Source organism: Danio rerio, chromosome 4 (genome assembly GCF_049306965.1).
Source record: "Danio rerio strain Tuebingen ecotype United States chromosome 4, GRCz12tu, whole genome shotgun sequence".
NCBI lineage: Eukaryota > Metazoa > Chordata > Actinopteri > Cypriniformes > Danionidae > Danio > Danio rerio.
In genome coordinates, this window is record NC_133179.1 from 53,198,175 (window position 1) to 53,218,926 (window position 20,752).

General features: G+C 46.9%; 2 protein-coding genes and 1 long non-coding RNA gene across 4 annotated transcripts in view; 2 read left to right on the top strand and 1 right to left on the bottom strand.

The window, feature by feature from the left end:
- LOC137491180 (NACHT, LRR and PYD domains-containing protein 12-like) overlaps nucleotides 1-18,839 on the top strand; it is a 42,402-nt gene extending 23,563 nt beyond the window's left edge. The window contains exons 6-8 of the mRNA XM_073948225.1: nucleotides 14,619-14,792; nucleotides 15,533-15,579; nucleotides 15,864-18,839. Coding sequence (XP_073804326.1) covers nucleotides 14,619-14,792; nucleotides 15,533-15,579; nucleotides 15,864-16,384 — 742 coding nt within the window. The 3' untranslated portion in view covers nucleotides 16,385-18,839. The remainder of the gene's footprint in view (nucleotides 1-14,618; nucleotides 14,793-15,532; nucleotides 15,580-15,863) is intronic.
- LOC141381964 (uncharacterized) overlaps nucleotides 1-20,752 on the top strand; it is a 1,176,553-nt gene that overhangs the window by 991,162 nt on the left and 164,639 nt on the right. The gene's annotated exons all lie outside the window — the stretch shown is intronic.
- LOC137491187 (uncharacterized) lies at nucleotides 166-3,184 on the bottom strand. 2 transcript variants are annotated; one of them, XM_068220288.2, is made up of 5 exons: nucleotides 1,770-3,184; nucleotides 1,016-1,185; nucleotides 683-937; nucleotides 372-602; nucleotides 166-292 (listed from the first exon to the last, which is right to left on the bottom strand). In XM_068220288.2, exons 1-5 carry the CDS (start codon nucleotides 2,983-2,985, stop codon nucleotides 194-196), a joined length of 1,971 nt encoding a protein of 656 aa, XP_068076389.1. In that variant the 5' UTR covers nucleotides 2,986-3,184; the 3' UTR covers nucleotides 166-193. The 2 variants fall into 2 exon arrangements, with proteins under 2 accessions (XP_068076389.1, XP_068076388.1); XM_068220287.2 differs by having other exon boundaries at nucleotides 166-602; nucleotides 1,770-3,018.

Genomic DNA, 20,752 nt, shown 5'->3' on the forward strand with positions numbered 1-20,752 from the left:
AAGTTAGTGCTAATCTGTCCCAATCGGAACGTAGCCAAGGCAGAACCTGGACGCAGCAGGCATACAGCGTTGAACTAAGAAGACAGGGCTCATTTTTGTCCCCACTGAATCTACTTTTACCACACAGATAATAAATAAAAGGAATAATGAAGACACTGAACACCATTTGACCGTTAAGTTGTACAATATTTATTCAGGACGATTCAGAGTCTTCTGTTTGTTCGAGCGGGCGAGCGCCCTGGCTTTTCCCCCTGGCAGGGCGCCATGGCAGCGTCCTCCTGCTGGTTCCCTCCTGGAAAAGAGACACATAAAGGGCAGTTAGCCAATGCCACACGTTCTGCTGTCCACGCCAAAGAGAATCTGATTTTTACCAGGGGAGAGACGGAAGTCTCTGTCCTCTTGCGCCCTTTCCGCGGGGGGCTTTCAGTGCCCGCTGCCTCCCCATCCTCCTCCTCCACCAGGGCCCTTTCAAAGAGTCTGCGGCGCTCGCGTGCTTGGAGAGGTCCGAGGTGAAGTGCGTAGAACTTATCTGAGGTTGAAGTGTCATGGCACATGAATTGCGCCACCTTGCGGCGATCCTCTGAAGAGTGTGCATTCTTTGCCTGCGTCGGAGAGAGACAGAAGCTTGATTAGGATCGAAGCCGCCGCTGGTAGTTACAGGGGCGTCACAATGCCTACTCACATGGGTCGCGATCGCAGTCCGTACGTCAGTAAAGGTGGGTTTGCCTGGAAGGCCCATACTGAGCCAAGCAGACTGAAAGTACTTGTTCAGGGTCCAACAAGGACTGGCTCTGGAAGTGAAAAAGAAATAGGTAGCCTGGCTCCCTCTGGGGAGACCAGCCCGCAGCGCCAAAAACCTGCGGAACCAGCTGTATTCCTCCCTGTTTAGGGACAGCTGAGCCGCCCCAAAGGCTCTGTTTGTTTTGTGAGTGGTAATCTGCCATCAGAGAACAAGCAGTGAGTGAGTGAGAGAGCATGCTACTGGTGACCCCCACCTTACTTACGCCATACTCACGTTAATGACATAAGCAGACTCGTCGGGGCTTCTGGAGGCCTCTTCAACCTCCTGGATTGTGAGATTCTGGAAGACTCCACAGCGGTGCCCAGAGATGGAGGTTAGGTAGCCAGTCAGAAAGCCATAGAAGCGCCACTGTTGCCTAGTGCTTGGGTTGGATTCGAGGCTATCTGGTGAAGGAGATTAGACAGATTAGACCACCGACGGTTCTATTTCCTCTCTGGGTGACCTGTTCTCCGGTGGCCCGGCAAGGAAATATTTGTTTCTTCAGGGGCACCAGCAGTTCTTGTTTCACCCAGCCACGTCTGTCTGCCCCCCTTCCCCCCGAATGAGTCCCATTCACGGGGGAGAGGGGCAGACAGACGTGGCTGGATGAACCAAGAACTGCTGGTGACCCTGAAGAAGAAACAAACATTTCCTTGCCGGGCCACCAGCAGCTCTTGGTTCATCCAGCCACGTCTGTCTGCCCCCCTTCCCCCCGAATGAGTCCCATTCGCGGGGGAGAGGGGCAGACAGACGTGGCTGGATGAACCAAGAACTGCTGGTGACCCTGAAGAAGAAACAAACATTTCCTTTCCTTGCCACCAGCAGCCCTTGGTTCATCCAGCCACGTCTGTCTGCCCCCCTTCCCCCCGAATGAGTCCCATTCGCGGGGGAGAGGGGCAGACAGACGTGGCTGGATGAACCAAGGGCTGTTGGTGCCCCGGAAGAACGAACAGGGGGAATCGCTGGAACGGCGGAAGGGCTTGCTTACCTAGCAGGGCGGGAATTTTCCTCCCAGCGGTCCGGTGACAGCGCACCAGGCTGGCCTTGGGGATCAGTCGGCTTTCCTTCGCCTGCTTGGTCCTTACCTCGTGTACGACGACACGCCGGCGTATGCCGCGAATGAGGGCTCTGACCTCCCTTCGAATCAGAACCAGAGCCGTGCTGGAGAGCTGACAGGCGGCCGGCGGCGTCTCCGAGAGGTAGTCCAGGAACTGAGCCACGTTCTTCAGATAGTGCTGCCTGGTGGGCTCGGCCATCCGCGTCTGACCTAGCAGGGCGGCCCACGCTCGGATTCGGGCTGGTTGGTTGAGGAAAAGGAAGTTCCCTGGCTCCGCGGTGCCCCTGGCCATGTAACCAAGGAAGGCTTTGATTCTCCCCAGCTTCGAAGTGACGTTGTTCCGCAGGCGCGCGGTGGGCTCGCTGCCCAGTTGGTACCCTTCGAACTCCCCCAAGAGAAGGTCTGTGGAACGAGCACAACCAAGAGTCAACTTCCCCGAAGGCACACACCCAGCAGAGCGACAGTGACGTGCCTGAAATATACTCAACTCAGCGCAGGGACGTGGTCCGGGAACGGGTAGGCAGTGGGTTCCAAAGCCTCCGGAGGCTCGGGGGGCGTCGGACCTCCGGCCGCCACTCGCCCGGGAGCCGGTGGTGCAGGAGGCGACCTGGTTCTCCTCGCCCTCTTCCTCCTCCTTCTCCCCCCTTCTCCCTTCCTCAGCTCCCTGTAGAGGCGTGTGATCTGGAGCAGGGTGGACCGCATCTTGGTAACCTGTTTCCCCAGGTCCGTGAGCTGAGCCTGTATGCGCTCGGTGGCGCGTCTGCTGCCGCGGTCGGCGCACGGGCGGCCGGCCTCTGGGCCCTCCGAGTCCCGCTCCCCCTCGGAGGACGATGCTAGCTGGGACACGACGGGGATTGCAGGCTGGGTGGACCGCAGCCACTGCAACTCCCGGGCTACTTTCCGGCGTTTCGCCCTCCCCATAGCCTCTTTCCGCCCCGAGGTCGAGAGCTCCATGTGCTGCCTCAAGTGCCTGTCCAGGCGGGCTGGCGTCCTGCGACAGCCCGGGACCGGACACGGCGACTTCCGCGTGTCCACGCGGCCGGCGGCCAGCGCGAGCAGCAGCCGCTTCTCGTTCGCGTTGGTCACCTTGTGAACGGGCGTCAGGTGAGGCGCGAGCCGGCTGTAGACGTTGAAGCATAGGATACATTCAGCCATGACCGTGCTGGAGCCAATGCAGAGGGGGAAAGGGGTCCACACGCCACATGAGGCGGTTGATAAGCGGGCGGAGGCGGCGTCCACTTCTGCGTCATGACGTTGGTGGACCCGTGTTTCTTAAAGGGGAAGGACACCCCCCCGCACCAGGGGGTGTAAGCCGATGCCCTACGGGGATCCTACGGTTCAAGCCTATTTTTGTTTCGACGCTCAAGTAGGGGGGAGAGGGGTGTCCACCTCACTCCCTTCCCCCCTTTTCAAAGGAACCAGAGGGGGGGTGTCCCGTTAAACAATGCACCCCACCGCCCCTTCATCGTTGCCCGGTCAGCAGTTCAACATCTCTCTCTCTTGTTACGACTCGAGTTGGGGAAGGGGTGTCCCACCTCACTCCCTATCCCCCCTTCATTTTGCTGTTCTGGCCAGCGGGAGCTTTTCCACAGCCTTTCTCGTTCACTTTTTCCACCCCAAAATGGGGATTGTTTGAGCCCCATCGAACATGCGCCGTTTTTTGGGGGGGGGGACAGCTCCACACGCGCCAGCCGCGGGAGCTTTTGTGACCTGCTACAACCAACATGGGATACGCACCAACCATCGAAAGGGGGGTCCAGACAGCCCGTAACCCCGGCACCACTGACCCTGGCACGTTTCACCTCGCCGGAGTCCACTAGCTTCCCCTCCCAACCAACCACCCTCACTCCCCCCGGGAGCAGGGTAGGCGGGGTGGGGGTCAGCCGGGAGCCAGCAAGGATAAACCCAGGGGGTGGGCGGCGTTGCGGGCGGACGGACGGGATGCAGACGCACACACTGGGGCGGGGGTAGAATCGAAGCCTACACCAGCTCGTTCCCTACGTTGCCCCTGGGGCCTTGATTCACCACGCCGGGTGACTCGACCGAACCCACCAAACATCCCCCAGCCCTCGCAGGGCGAGGGGCGTGGGGTGGGGGCACGGGCCGAGTATCGGCACGGGGGAAACGGAGTCCAGGGGGGCGGGCTGGCGGGCGGGCTGAGCAGCAGACAAGCTCTGGGTCATTTAGCCAGACGGGCCATCTGGGTCCTTTACCCACAGATCGGGGCGGGAAGGGGGGGCGCTGTGTGCGGAGGGACACCCCCACGCCTCCCTGATAGAGCGCCCAGGACGGGGAGGATCTGCCACACCCATAGAGGCCGACCCCATTGGTGCTTTGGGGGGCCTGGGTGGGGGCCTAGCCCCTGGGGCGCCACACTAGCTCCTATCGATCAGTCACCGTGGGGTCTGGCGACTGGACTGTCAGAGACTAAGTCTATCAATCTTCGCCTTCCCCGAAACCCTGATGGCAGGTCAGAGATTGTGGGTGTCAGGCAAAAACCTCCAGGCGCGGGACGTCCCGACAAGTAGGCCGGGAAGGGTGGTCTCTCGTCGGGCATGGCTTGGTGGGCTCGGGCCTGGGTCTAACCAACGCCCCGGTGAGCGCCAGGCATAACGTTTTCCTGTTGGACCTTGGGCGCTAGATGTGTAAAGATGTGCCATTGATGGAGCCGCTGGTGAACCATTGATGGGGCCTCTGGCATCCAGCGGTGGGGGCCCCCGTGCCCGGCGCGCAATGCCCGAGGTACACACACCCTTTCGGGGATGGCACTCCCAGCCCAGCTCCCCCCCCTGGCCCGGAGACTCTGGCATCCAGCGGTGGGGGCCCCCGTGCCCGGCGCGCAATGCCCGAGGTACACACACCCTTTCGGGGATGGCACTCCCAGCCCAGCTCCCTCCCCCCTGGCCCGGAGACTCTGGCATCCAGCGGTGGGGGCCCCCCGTGCCCGGCGCGCAATGCCCGAGGTACACACACTCTCTGGGGGCAAGCGCTGGTTCCAAAAGACCCTCCAGATTTGCACCTAATCACCAGCAGTGCCCGGGCACCCCACTATTAAGCCCGGGAACACTAACTCCACCAAACCGCACGGAGAAAGACAGACGTACTGCTGGTGACCCAACTGGCCAAGACGTACCGCTGGTGGCCCAATCGGTCTTTGGATTTGTGAATGGGGCACCACCGGCCTTGGGCTCGTGTATGGGGCACCAGCCGCACGTCGTTCTAGCCTCCGTAACCGATGGAATCTCATGTTTGCTGCGGGGGGACGAGCGCTGGGAGGCGGGTTGACAGCTCAGCCATGAACCCCTTGCTCCCCGGGGCGCGCTCGCGCTGGCCTGCGGGGGTATGAGCGCTGGGAGGCGGGTTGGCAGCTCAGCCATGGACCCCTGACTCCCATGGTGTTCAGCCCACTGGCCTTGCCCGGGTTCGATCGCCTGTCTTGGGGCAACGGGCCCCTTCTTTAGACCCCCCCTGGTTCGTTCAACCGCTAAATCAGAAATTGCACTAAGTCCTCTTTTTCTGTCTGTTGTCGTAAACCCGACGGCAGGTCAGCGAATATCAGGGTGGCGCTACCACCTCCAGGCGCGGGTCATGCCGGGGAGAGTGGTCTCTATCCGGGCATGGCTTGGTGGGCTCTCCCCTGGTCTAACCAACGCCCCCGGTGAGCGCATCCATAGCGTTTTCCAGCGGTCGTTCCAAAGACCACCCCTGCTAGAGACCCACCATCCCCCAATTGAGTGTTTGCGTTTCCCAGCGGTCGTTCCAAAGACCCCCCCCCGCTAGAGTGCCACCATCCCCCAAATGAGTGTTAGTTGTTTCAAACAGCAAAACAATTAAATGAATTTTTTTTTTACTTTCTCAGGGAAGGAATTCCAGTCCAAACAAACCATCCGTTGCGTTCAGAAAAGGAAAAAAAAGTCCAAAAAACAGTCCAAAACTTACGAACACAACTCACCCAAGAAGCAAACTACTTATCCACATTATCCACACCGTTCAGCACGAATTATGAAAAATAAGTAATAAATAAGTCAACAAGGCAAAGTTAAATAGCACCGCTATTCATGATTCCGGGATGTTGCCAGTTGCAGCCGGTTTTACTCGCTGATCATTTTCGGACATAAATTCTGAAACAGCAGCCGGTGTACTGAAAACCTTGGTGGTATTCCCGATAGTTACTCGCAACTTAGCTGGATATAACATTGCATAGCGGGCTCCGATTTCTTGCAAGCGATGTTTAACCGAATCAAATTCTCTGCGCTTACGAAGCACCGCGGCAAAGAAATCTTCATAAAAGGATACCTTGCTGTTGTCGAACACTAGGTTTCCATCCATGGACAACTTTCTGCTTGCGTCAAGAATCCTCTGTTTATCTCCGAAGTTATGCATGCGCACCACCATCGGCCTGGGTCTCTCTTTGGCACCTGGTCTCGGTGCTAAAGTACGGTGAGCCCTTTCAATCTTAACATGTCCTGCTTTAGTCTGCAAATGAAGAAACTCCTGGATTCATTTTTTAAGAAATAACACCGCGTTAGACCCCTCTGCCACTTCAGGTAAGCCGAGAATGCGAATGCTTTTGCGCCTAAGTCATCTATGTGGTCAGTAAGTGACGCGACTTGACTTTCCAGCGTGAGTACACGGGCCTGCATGCCTTCTGTAAACTTCGCCGCAGCGATTCTTCGTTCGGCCTCATCCAGTCGAGTCTTGCAATTCTCCAATTGTCGAGAATGAATTTGTACGAGCTCAGCTAGAGGATCAAGTTTTGCGTCTATCGTTTTTGAAATCGATTCCATCATTTGTTGAAACGCCTTTGGCATGGAAGGGCTTAACTCAAACTAACCGCTAGTTTCGGCCTCACAGGGTACTGGTGACAAGGTCGGGGAAGAGTCTTTCTTCTTGGGTTTCTTTGCAGTGCGGGGCATTTTCAAAAAAGATTGTGGCCAAAAAGATTCCAGAGAGATAATACTATAATCAAACGTCAAAAACCATAAGGTTGCGTCAGATTACAATTAGTAATACGCTGATTGGTGCAGGAGCACGTGAAAAACGCAGTTACACTCTATCCGCCATCTTGCCCTCCCAAAAACAGTATTTGTCTAATGCAGGGCTTGAAATGTACTTTTTTACTTGGTAGCACCGTAAATGTAGGAGCACCAGAATAAATGCAGGTGCGCCTGAATAAATGTAGGAGCTACAGAATAAATGCAGGAGCGCCAGAATAAATGCAGGAGTGGCAGAATAAATGTAGGAGATCCAGATTAAATGCAGGAGCGCCAGAATAAATGCAGGAGCGGCAGAATAAATGTAGGAGCGGCAGAATAAATGCAGGAGCGGCAGAATAAATGTAGGAGCTCCAGAATAATTGTAGGAGCGCCAGAATAAATGCAGGAGCGCCAGAATAAATGCAGGAACACCAGAATAAATGCAGGAGCACCAGAATAAATGCAGGAGCGCCAGAATAAATGTAGGAGCTCCAGAATAAATGCAGGAGCGCCAGAATAAATGTAGGAGCGGCAGAATAAATGTAGGAGCTCCAGAATAAATGTAGGAGCTCCAGAATGAATGCAGGAGCGACAGAATAAATGCAGGAACACCAGAATAAATGCAGGAGCACCAGAATAAATGCAGGAGCGCCAGAATAAATGTAGGAGCTCCAGAATAAATGCAGGAGCGCCAGAATAAATGTGGGAGCTCCAGAATAAATGCAGGAGCGCCAGAATAAATGTAGGAGCTCCAGAATAAATGTAGGAGAACCAGAATTAATGCAGGAGCTCCAGAATAAATGTAGGTGAACCAGAATAAATGTAGGAGCACCATAATAAATGCAGGAGCACCAGAATAAATGCAGGAGTGCCAGAATAAATGTAGGAGCACCAGAATAAATGTAGGAGCGCCAAAATAAATGCAGGTGCGGCAGAATAAATGTAGGAGCTCCAGAATAAATGCAGGAGCGCCGAAATAAATGTAGGAGAACCAGAATAAATGCAGGAGCACCAGAATAAATAAAGGAGAACCAGAATAAATGTAGGAGCACCAGAATAAATGCAGGAGCGCCAGAATAAATGCAGGAGCGCCAGAATAAATGCAGGAGCGCCAGAATAAATGTAGGAGCGGCAGAATAAATGTAGGAGCGCCAGAATAAATGCAGGAGCGCCAGAATAAATGTAGGAGCGGCAGAATAAATGCAGGAGCGGCAGAATAAATGCAGGAGCGCCAGAATAAATGCAGGAGCGCCAGAATAAATGCAGGAGCGCCAGAATAAATGCAGGAGCGCCAGAATAAATGTAGGAGCGCCAGAATAAATGTAGGAGCTCCAGAATAAATGTAGGAGCTCCAGAATAAATGCAGGAGCGCCAAAATAAATGTAGGAGAACCAGAATAAATGTAGGAGAACCAGAATAAATGTAGGAGTGCCAGAATAAATGCAGGAGCGCCAGAATAAATGTAGGAGCGCCAGAATAAATGCAGGAGAGCCAGAATAAATGTAGGAGCACCAGAATAAATGTAGGAGAACCAGAATTAATGTAGGAGAACCAGAATTAATGTAGGAGCACCAGAATAAATGCAGGAGCGCCAGAATAAATGTAGAAGCGCCAGAATAAATGCAGGAGCGCCAGAATAAATGCAGGAGAACCAGAATAAATGCAGGAGCGGCAGAATAAATGTAGGAGCGCCAGAATAAATGCAGGAGAGCCAGAATAAATGTAGGAGCGCCAGAATAAATGCAGGAGCGCCAGAATAAATGTAGGAGCGCCAGAATAAATGCAGGAGAGCCAGAATAAATGTAGGAGCGCCAGAATAAATGCAGGAGCGGCAGAATAAATGTTGGAGCGGCAGAATAAATGCAGGAGAACCGGAATAAATGCAGGAGAACCAGAATAAATGCAGGAGTGGCAGAATAAATGTAGGAGCGGCAGAATAAATGCAGGAGCCCCAGAATAAATGCAGGAGCACCAGAATAAATGCAGAAGCGCCAGAATAAATGTAGGAGCTCCAGAATAAATGTAGGAGAACCAGAATAAATGTAGGAGCGCCAGAATAAATGCAGGAGCGCTAGAATAAATGCAGGAGCGGCAGAATAAATGCAGGAGCGCCAGAATAAATGTAGGAGCGCCAGAATAAATGCAGGAGCGCCAGAATAAATGCAGGAGCGGCAGAATAAATGTAGGAGCGGCAGAATAAATGTAGGAGCTCCAGAATAAATGTAGGAGCGTCAGAATAAATGCAGGAGCGCCAAAATAAATGTAGGAGAACCAAAATAAATGCAGGAGCGCCAGAATAAATGCAAGAGAACCAGAATAAATGCAGGAGCACCAGAATAAATGTAAGAGAACCAGAATAAATGTAGGAGCGCCAGAATAAATGCAGGAGCGCCAGAATAAATGCAGGAGAGCCAGAATAAATGCAGGAGCACCAGAATAAATGTAGGAACACCAGAATAAATGCAGGAGCGCCAGAATAAATGTAGGAGCGCCAGAATAAATGCAGGAGAGCCAGAATAAATGTAGGAGCGCCAGAATAAATGCAGGAGCGCCAGAATAAATGTAGGAGCGCCAGAATAAATGCAGGAGAGCCAGAATAAATGTAGGAGCGCCAGAATAAATGCAGGAGCGGCAGAATAAATGTTGGAGCGGCAGAATAAATGCAGGAGAACCGGAATAAATGCAGGAGAACCAGAATAAATGCAGGAGTGGCAGAATAAATGTAGGAGCGGCAGAATAAATGCAGGAGCCCCAGAATAAATGCAGGAGCACCAGAATAAATGCAGAAGCGCCAGAATAAATGTAGGAGAACCAGAATAAATGTAGGAGCGCCAGAATAAATGCAGGAGCGCTAGAATAAATGCAGGAGCGGCAGAATAAATGCAGGAGCGCCAGAATAAATGTAGGAGCGCCAGAATAAATGCAGGAGCGCCAGAATAAATGCAGGAGCGGCAGAATAAATGTAGGAGCGGCAGAATAAATGTAGGAGCTCCAGAATAAATGTAGGAGCGTCAGAATAAATGCAGGAGCGCCAAAATAAATGTAGGAGAACCAAAATAAATGCAGGAGCACCAGAATAAATGCAGGAGCGCCAGAATAAATGCAAGAGAACCAGAATAAATGCAGGAGAACCGGAATAAATGCAGGAGAACCAGAATAAATGCAGGAGTGGCAGAATAAATGTAGGAGCGCCAGAATAAATGCAGGAGCGCCAGAATAAATGTAGGAGCGCCAGAATAAATGTAGGAGCTCCAGAATAAATGTAGGAGCTCCAGAATAAATGCAGGAGCGCCAAAATAAATGTAGGAGAACCAGAATAAATGTAGGAGAACCAGAATAAATGTAGGAGTGCCAGAATAAATGCAGGAGCGCCAGAATAAATGTAGGAGCGCCAGAATAAATGCAGGAGAGCCAGAATAAATGTAGGAGCACCAGAATAAATGTAGGAGAACCAGAATTAATGTAGGAGAACCAGAATTAATGTAGGAGCACCAGAATAAATGCAGGAGCGCCAGAATAAATGTAGAAGCGCCAGAATAAATGCAGGAGCGCCAGAATAAATGCAGGAGCGCCAGAATAAATGCAGGAGAACCAGAATAAATGCAGGAGCGGCAGAATAAATGTAGGAGCGCCAGAATAAATGCAGGAGAGCCAGAATAAATGTAGGAGCGCCAGAATAAATGCAGGAGCGCCAGAATAAATGTAGGAGCGCCAGAATAAATGCAGGAGAGCCAGAATAAATGTAGGAGCGCCAGAATAAATGCAGGAGCGGCAGAATAAATGTAGGAGAACCGGAATAAATGCAGGAGAACCAGAATAAATGCAGGAGTGGCAGAATAAATGTAGGAGCGGCAGAATAAATGCAGGAGCCCCAGAATAAATGCAGGAGCACCAGAATAAATGCAGAAGCGCCAGAATAAATGTAGGAGCTCCAGAATAAATGTAGGAGAACCAGAATAAATGTAGGAGCGCCAGAATAAATGCAGGAGCGCTAGAATAAATGCAGGAGCGGCAGAATAAATGCAGGAGCGCCAGAATAAATGTAGGAGCGCCAGAATAAATGCAGGAGCGGCAGAATAAATGCAGGAGCGCCAGAATAAATGTAGGAGCGCCAGAATAAATGCAGGAGCGGCAGAATAAATGTAGGAGCGGCAGAATAAATGTAGGAGCTCCAGAATAAATGTAGGAGCGTCAGAATAAATGCAGGAGCGCCAAAATAAATGTAGGAGAACCAAAATAAATGCAGGAGCACCAGAATAAATGTAGGAACACCAGAATAAATGCAGGAGCGCCAGAATAAATGTAGGAGCGCCAGAATAAATGCAGGAGAGCCAGAATAAATGTAGGAGCGCCAGAATAAATGCAGGAGCGCCAGAATAAATGTAGGAGCGCCAGAATAAATGCAGGAGAGCCAGAATAAATGTAGGAGCGCCAGAATAAATGCAGGAGCGGCAGAATAAATGTTGGAGCGGCAGAATAAATGCAGGAGAACCGGAATAAATGCAGGAGAACCAGAATAAATGCAGGAGTGGCAGAATAAATGTAGGAGCGGCAGAATAAATGCAGGAGCCCCAGAATAAATGCAGGAGCACCAGAATAAATGCAGAAGCGCCAGAATAAATGTAGGAGCTCCAGAATAAATGTAGGAGAACCAGAATAAATGTAGGAGCGCCAGAATAAATGCAGGAGCGCTAGAATAAATGCAGGAGCGGCAGAATAAATGCAGGAGCGCCAGAATAAATGTAGGAGCGCCAGAATAAATGCAGGAGCGGCAGAATAAATGTAGGAGCGGCAGAATAAATGTAGGAGCTCCAGAATAAATGTAGGAGCGTCAGAATAAATGCAGGAGCGCCAAAATAAATGTAGGAGAACCAAAATAAATGCAGGAGCACCAGAATAAATGCAGGAGCGCCAGAATAAATGCAAGAGAACCAGAATAAATGCAGGAGCACCAGAATAAATGTAAGAGAACCAGAATAAATGTAGGAGCGCCAGAATAAATGCAGGAGCGCCAGAATAAATGCAGGAGCACCAGAATAAATGTAGGAACACCAGAATAAATGCAGGAGCGCCAGAATAAATGTAGGAGCGCCAGAATAAATGCAGGAGAGCCAGAATAAATGTAGGAGCGCCAGAATAAATGCAGGAGCGCCAGAATAAATGTAGGAGCGCCAGAATAAATGCAGGAGAGCCAGAATAAATGTAGGAGCGCCAGAATAAATGCAGGAGCGGCAGAATAAATGTTGGAGCGGCAGAATAAATGCAGGAGAACCGGAATAAATGCAGGAGAACCAGAATAAATGCAGGAGTGGCAGAATAAATGTAGGAGCGGCAGAATAAATGCAGGAGCCCCAGAATAAATGCAGGAGCACCAGAATAAATGCAGAAGCGCCAGAATAAATGTAGGAGCTCCAGAATAAATGTAGGAGAACCAGAATAAATGTAGGAGCGCCAGAATAAATGCAGGAGCGCCAGAATAAATGCAGGAGCGGCAGAATAAATGCAGGAGCGCCAGAATAAATGTAGGAGCGCCAGAATAAATGCAGGAGCGCCAGAATAAATGCAGGAGCGGCAGAATAAATGTAGGAGCGGCAGAATAAATGTAGGAGCTCCAGAATAAATGTAGGAGCGTCAGAATAAATGCAGGAGCGCCAAAATAAATGTAGGAGAACCAAAATAAATGCAGGAGCACCAGAATAAATGCAGGAGCGCCAGAATAAATGCAAGAGAACCAGAATAAATGTAGGAGCGCCAGAATAAATGCAGGAGCGTCAGAATAAATGCAGGAGCGCCAGAATAAATGCAGGAGAGCCAGAATAAATGCAGGAGCACCAGAATAAATGTAGGAACACCAGAATAAATGCAGGAGCGCCAGAATAAATGCAGGAGTGCCAGAATAAATGCAGGAGCTCCAGAATAAATGTAGGAGCTCCAGAATAAATGTAGGAGCGGCAGAATAAATGTAGGAGCACCAGAATAAATGCAGGAGCGCCAGAATAAATGTAGGACATCATCAATCAGAAATATTTATCTAACTAATTCTGTAATCATAATGACTTTTAATATTTGTGCAGTAAATCCAAAACGAATGTTTAATAATTATAAAACATTAATGTGCTTGAATGTGAGTTATCTGCTATAAAAAGCCTGTTAACTGCAACTGTTACTTTATAAAAAATATGAAGCATTGCAGAAAGAAATATTTATTTTGCACTATTGTTTTTATATGCATGTCAATTTAATAACAAATAATTCAGCTAGAAAACAAACAAAATATTATAATAAATCATTCAGTTCAATGCTGAAAGCTGCACAACAGTCATCAGTAACTTAATAGGAAAATAAAAGAAAGGAAGAAACGTCTCACTTCTGTCACTCTTTAAATGTTTTGTGTCATTGTAAATGCTCAGTCTCGTTATGCGCTGATTTACATTTTCCTGTGTTTGTGGAATAAAGCAGGCGAGTCAGCCGACCCAATATTTGAGCAGGCAGAGCAGGATTCTCACGATGACCACCGGCTCAAAACCGTAGTTTTTCATCATGAGCCGCAGTTTCAGTGTAAACTTAGTAAAGGCGAGCTTCTTTGGCGATGACGTGTTGCGTGTTAGATTTTACATTTAGCAGACATTTGCTCGGAACATCGAAATTCATGCCATTAATCAGCTGAGACACTCTTGAGTCTTTTAGCACTCTCTCTAAAAACACTCTCTCGGCTGGCGGATCAACATTCACCTCATCATCGCTGTCATCGGCGCCATTGTTTGTAACTGTAGGTGGGTTTGCAAACCTGTGGACTTTTCATTGCGTCTTCCTCAAACTTTTGCATTTTCTGCAGTCACAAAAGCTCTCTCCATTGGAAATAACGAACTTGCCTGAACTTGCCTTATATACCCACAGTCATAGTTAATCCAGTATGTGTGGTTATAAGTGTAAAGCGCGGCACAGTGGGCATAACTTTGTTTGATCCGTGCAGAAAAACGATGTTGAGATGTTTTTACGATTAATAAACCGTGATGAATTAAAGCATGTTTAATAGTGAAACCGGTTAATCATTGCAATGATTAACGATGCTAACACCACTCCATAGCAGCGCTTCATAACCCTGGGTAAAGTGCAGTGCTAACACTGCTTTTAGATTACAGGTGTAAACGTGTCTACGTGCTTTAACAGCAGTGTGAACAGGTGTTTTCAGATGTGGAGCCGCTTTAGTGGATTGGCAGAAGAAGAAACTAAACATCTGCAGGGCTGTGATTTATTCATATCTATACAAATGTGTGTGTATTGAAGCACATTGAAGATCATTCATTCATTTTCCTTCAGCTCAGTCTCTTATTTATCAGGGCTCTTGTCTGACTGACAGGTGAATGTGACTGTGGGTCATGTGATGAACACATTAAGAGAGCGGGTTTGTGTTTGTCTGAGCTCATTTTGTTTTAGTCCACAACAGAATCACAATATAAATGATGAAATCAGCTCATTTCCTGTTGTGTTTTATACATGACTTTAAGATGATCTTCTGAGCTCAAGTGTGTCTTCTTCCTCCTCTCAGCAGACTTTACAGCTTGATGTGGTGTATTATGAACAATGTCTTTGCTCTGTACACTTCTACAGATGATGTCGAGTCCTTGTTGAGTGTGTGAGTGTGTTTGCTAATGCGAGGGCTCGATCAATAAGGAGAGCTGATCAGGATGTGTGTGTTCATCACTGCTGTTGACATGAGCAGAAACAGCAGTCAGCATCTTCACAACACAAAGAGATGTGTGATTGTCCAACTGTGTGATGTGGACTATTGCTGTGTTTGTAGATTGTCTGGGTGTATGGTGACAGAGGAAGGCTGTGGTTTTCTGTCTTCAGCTCTGACTTCAAACCCCTCACACCTGAGAGAGCTGGATCTGAGCTACAATCATCCAGGAGATTCAGGAGTCAAGCTGCTCTCTGAACAACTGGAGGATCCAAACTACACACTGGACAAACTCAAGTATGTGGAGCAGCACTGGCCTTTTTTATTGTGAATACAGATACTTTGATACTTCACTGCTCTTCTAGTGTCCAGATATTAATCAAACCTGTTAAATATGTCAGTGCACTGGGGCAGTTCTCACATTAAGTGTGATATTATATCTCATATTAACACTGTACAGTTTCAGCATTTGAGCTGAGCAGAGAAACTTCTTCCTCCATTTCTGCTGAAGAATCCTACAATATCAGGTCAGGAATAGGGTTGGGGATTGAAGATGGATTCAGATTCTGGAATCAGACACTTGGATTAATGTTCAGACTCTTGTTCTAAAATCAACATCTGGATTCCTCTTCTCTGTGCACACATGTGTATTTTTCACTTGCTAATCTGTCAGGAAGTTGGGCGCTGGCGAGCAGCTTTAATAATCTGAACATAGTTTAGAGATGGACTGCAACATGTGCTCAAAGGCTGCATGTGCTGAAGAACGATGGCAAAGCTAAGTGTGATCACTGTAATAAATGAATGTTGCAGCAGGGTGTCTCCATCAACATGAGCAGTATCTGCGCTCGCTTCACCAACAGCAGAGGAAAAGAACGCACTGTGTTACATTCATTGTGCATCCCGGCTCAACCAACAAGTGTTGTGTGTTTTAGCTCAAGAGTTTGGAGCGTGTAGCTGAGCAGCTCAGTGCTAGCTTTAGCTTATTAGCTGAGGGGGAAACTAAACAGCTCATTCTCTTCATCTGTGTGTGTTTACAGTCTGTATCATGGAGGACACATGAGGATTACTGCAGGACCACGCAAATGTAGGACTACACACACACACACACATACACACTCACAAACACACACACACACACCACAGAACACACTCAAACATGCACACACACTCACACTAACACACACACAGTCATGTGTTCACTCAAACACACACACACACACACACACAAACTCTCTCACACACGCACACACAAACTCTCTCACACACGGACATATGCACTTGCACACACACAAACTCTCTCTCTCTCTCTCACACACACACACACACACACACAGCTGTGGTTGTAAATGTGTGTGTTCTTGTGTTCAGATGTCTGTTTCCTCACACTGGATCCAAACACAGCACACACTCAACTCATTCTGTCTGAGGAGAACAGAGAGGTGAAGCGTGTGGATGAGAATCAGCCGTATCCTGATCATCCAGACAGATTTGATAGTGTGTACCAGGTGTTGTGCAGAGAGAGTGTGTGTGGACGCTGTTACTGGGAGATTGACTGGAGTGGAGATGATGTGTGGATATCAGTGTCATATAAGAGCATCTGGAGGAAGGGAGGTGTTGAGTGTGTGTTTGGATCTAATGCTCAGTCCTGGAGTTTGCTCTGCTTTTCCTCCAGTTTTTCATTCAGACACAATCACACACGCACTGATCTCCCAGTGAACCCGCTTAGCAGTAGAATAGGAGTGTTTGTGGATCACAGTGCAGGAACTCTGATCTTTTACAACATCTATAGAGACACAGTGAGCCTCATCCACTCAGTCCAGACCACATTCACTGAGCCGCTCTGCCCTGGGTTTACTGTTTATTCTGGATCATCAGTGAAACTGTGTTGAAGACTGACGAGAGATTTACCCAGAATCCTCTGCAGGAGCAGTCAGCAGCAGTGTGTGTCTGTTTGTGTTATTGTTTACTGCTGTGTACGTATGTGTGTGTGTGTGTGTCTGTGTGTGTGAATAAGAGTGTGTAGGTGTGTATGAGAAAGTGCGTGTCTGTCTGTGTGACAGAGAGTGTGTGTGTGAGAGACTTTGTGTGTGTGTGCGTGAGACAGTTTTGTGTGTGTGTGTGTGTGTGAGCGCATGAATTCACTACTGTGTGAGTGTATGTGTGTGTGCAAGCATGAGTTCACTACTGTTTCTGTGTGTGTGTGTGTGTGTGTGTGTGTGTGTGTGTGTGAGTACATGTGTTCACTACTACTACTACTGTGTGTGTGTGTGTGTGTGTGTTTGTGTGTGAGAGAATGTGTGTAGGTGTGTGAGAGCGAGAGCATTTGTGTGTGTGTGTGTGTATGTGTGTGAGAGAGGTTTTAGATTTGACCAAACCCTTTAATTTTAATTATTGAGTGATTGTTCATCTCATTTCCTCATGTATTATTATTGACATCAGTTTATTTATAAAGCAAATCTTCATTGATGACAGACACAGCCCAGCATCACAACACCATTTACACTCAACAACAGTCACTGCATTTGTCAAGTTATAGTCATTAAATCCTCAACACTTCTAGATGTACTCCTGTGTTTAATAATAGATGCAGTGTTTTGTCCATTTCTTTGTTGGATTTCATTTCTCCTAGAAACACAGATTGCTCATTTTGCTTGGCCAATAAGAAATGAATTAGTGGACATTTGTATTTCTGCATTTGCATTACTTAAAACCTAAAATAAAAACCTGTTTAGAACAAAAATGAGGCATTGGTGAAAATAAAGCAGTCAGGATATTAAACAGTGGAGAAAGTCTCATACACTCTGTAAAACCATGAACAATAGTTTCTCTCTCTGGACAAAATGGACACGTCTCACTTATATTAATGGTCATTTGTGTTCACAGCTACAGCAGCATGTAATATTCCCCACTGCAAGTGTCCTCCTCTTCTCATCAATGCTGCTTTATAGATCATTCTGCATTCTGCTTTCATGACTTCTTCTACTGCCAGTGTGTTTCTCCATACCGTGTCAGTTCTGTCTTTTAAAATGTGCTTGTTATTTATTTCCACAATATCTCTGTCAAATATTTCACCTTCGGCTGAACTAACATCAGCACTTTCATTAAAACACAGCGATGGACTATTATCCCCAACATGTCCGACAACAGGTTTAATTCTGATATCAGGGAAAAACTCCCAGTTTATCTGAGAGTTTCTGTGCAAACCTTACTGATCGTATTCTCATACATTTAGCAAGATTCTCTCAGTCCAGTGTCTGCTTTGTCAACAATGTCTCAATCGTGGCCTTTTTTGGATACAAATATGTCCATCAATCCTGGAGTGTCATCTCCTGACACATCTAAGCAGCCCCCCAAAACCACTGGCTCTTCAAGACTCTTGGGCCCAAACAGTAGTCTCTGGTGAACTGCAGTCTATACGCTGCTCCTCTACTCACAAGATCAACAAAGCCTTGACCTCCTTCATCTCTTGGTAAGAAGAGAACACTTTGAGGGATCCGATGTAGATTGTCCCAGAAAAAATTTACCATCTCTCTTTGGAGTTTCGGTAGTAAACCAATTGGGGGGTCTCCACACGCCAGCGTGTGCCATATAGAGGATCCCACCAAGTTGTTAATATAAGTTTGCAGCCTCTATACAATAACTGGGAAAGTAACCATTTACATTGTTGTAGAAGTCCTTGGATTTTCTCAAGCATACCATTCCAGTTTTTTTTAATCGTGTAGCTGATGCCTTTGACAATATTTTATAATCGGTGCACTAAAGTGATGCTGGTCTCCAATTGCTTCTTCTTTGCTTTTTCTACTTTACGAGTAGTGTAGTTTAGGCGTGTGTGTGTGGTGTTTCTCTCTCTCTTTCTCTCGTTCTCTTTCTCGCTCTAAGTATTCGCAGGTGCAGCGGATTACATTGGGACGGATCATCATTGGCGCTTGGATTGGCGGCGGCTATAATAACCTGCAGAGAACATGGGTTTGATGGCTCCCCACTCTCTCTCGATTCCCCACTTGTATTCAGTGAAGAAAGTGGTCCAATTAGTGTTTGTTTGTATCTCTTTGTGGCTTTGTGAGATGCCGTTGTGATAATTTTTAACCGGCGATTGAAGTCCGGTTTTCTGTCTTCCTATCGGGCTTGGAGCATGCAGGGAGGTTTGGTGCCTTATTTGTTATTTTCGTTTTCTCCTGTATTTGTTAGTAGGGAGTTAAGTTTTCTGTATTTTATTTTATTTGTTTTCTAGGGAAGTTTAATCTAATTTAGTTAGCTTGGTTTATTGTCATTTATTTTGGCTGAACCCCTCCTGATGTTATTTTTGCTCCTTATTTCTGTAAATAAATCATATTTTCTTGTTAATTCTCAGTGGTTGTGTTTTTGGTATATATTTTGGGGAGAGAGCACCAGGGATTATATTTTTAATCCCTGCTATTTTGTTACATTTTGGTTAAATCTCTTTTTGATTAAGGATTTTTTTATTTAATTCGTAACACCAGAGATATTTGTAATTAGCACTTTATCTATTATATAACACTTAAAAAAACTTTTAATGTAAAATATTTGTAATGTGAAGTAATAATCATTTAACCTCTTGCATAATTTCAAAAAAAGAAACAAAATCAACAATAAAATTTTCTAAATATTATTTTCTATGATGCACAAGCTTGGACTTTTACAGTTATGCCTTTGTTGAAAGACTCTGCAACCATCCAAAAGTCCAAAAATTTACTTTGTGTTTAGCTTATCAATTTTCATGCATAAGTTGTTTTTATTTACAGTACATAATTCCTATTTTCAGTATATCAAATACATAGGAAATACTTGCATGAAGCACAGATATAGCTTGGAAAAAAAATTCTTTAATCATCTAAGAAATTTACCAAAGTGTGTGTGTGTGTGTGTGTGCTTTGTGCTGAGCCAATTACTGATTGGCTGCTTGCATTAAGGATCGGCACATAAAAAGCAAGCACTCCCTTGACTACTGCACTGTTTGGGGTGTCAAGTAAAAACTTTCAAATTGTACAACCATAAGTACATTATTGTATTCAGGGCTGATAGTGGAAAAAATTCCTGAGCCTGAACTTTTTTTCCTTGCCCCTGAGGTGAGTAGGGGTGGGGGTATTATGTATGCAACGCACTTTTAACACATAACTTGTGGGCCCCTGGGCCCAAATATATTAACAGCCTATGTGTAACCCTGATCATCATTATTGTCAAGTGGCTCTTTTTAGACGCATGCCAGTAATGTCAGTGACACATGCCAGTTTCAGTGATCCTGTGACATGTGCCAGTAGGTGTCAGTATAAGCACATTATAAGCACATTAATCTTATAAGTCTCTTTGCTTTAATATTTAAAAATCATTAGGCAAATGACACCTGTTATCTTACATGCATAAATGTTAAGAGTTTTCAACATGCATTTTATTATAACTTTTTAAAGGATATTATTTAAAATACCTTAAAATGAAAATAAGTTAAATAATAAAATAAATGAATGAATTAAAACATAGAGAAGTCCATATTGTAGGGAACAAAGGAACTGCCAGGATGCAATAATATACAGTACAACAGATAAGTGTAACCCCTCCCATACATAAGCATGCCACAATAAATTTGACTGACATGTACTGTCAAATGACTATATTACGTACGGAAGTATGACTACGAATACATAAAATAAATGTGTTTAAATTAAAACATCGTGGAGTAGCTCAACAAATAAACTAACTTGCGACGCGATAAATTAGGTTAAAAGTTGCGTAATGATTAAATATGGTTTTGCTCGTGTTAATTAATGTCATAAGCTTCGCCAGGTGTCGATGTCACTGCAGTGACATGCAGCGCGACACTGAGTGACACAGGTCACTACACATGCCACTAGCGAGTGACACATGACAGTGGAAAACCGGACGTGCCACCGGAAGTGTCACTACACTCAGTGGCATGTGCCAGTGTCATCTGTACGTCAGATGTCGTGTCACTCCATGTTAAAACTGCTACTGTGAATCCGCGTTCAAGCGCACACAATAAGCTAAAACTCGCCCCAAGCACCGGCAAAAACAAATAACAATGAATGTGTCGAGGAAAGAGTAAGGACATATCTTAATTATTTATTAATAAACTTATTCTGAGTCAGTGTCGCAAAGATCCTGACTGGCAATCTCCTCTTGGACTCGCCTTTAGAGAGAAATTTATGAAGGTAAATCAGTTGCGTAACTCGAGAGCTTGCAAATGTAAATGTGAGCACTTGTGATAATAATATTTGTATGTG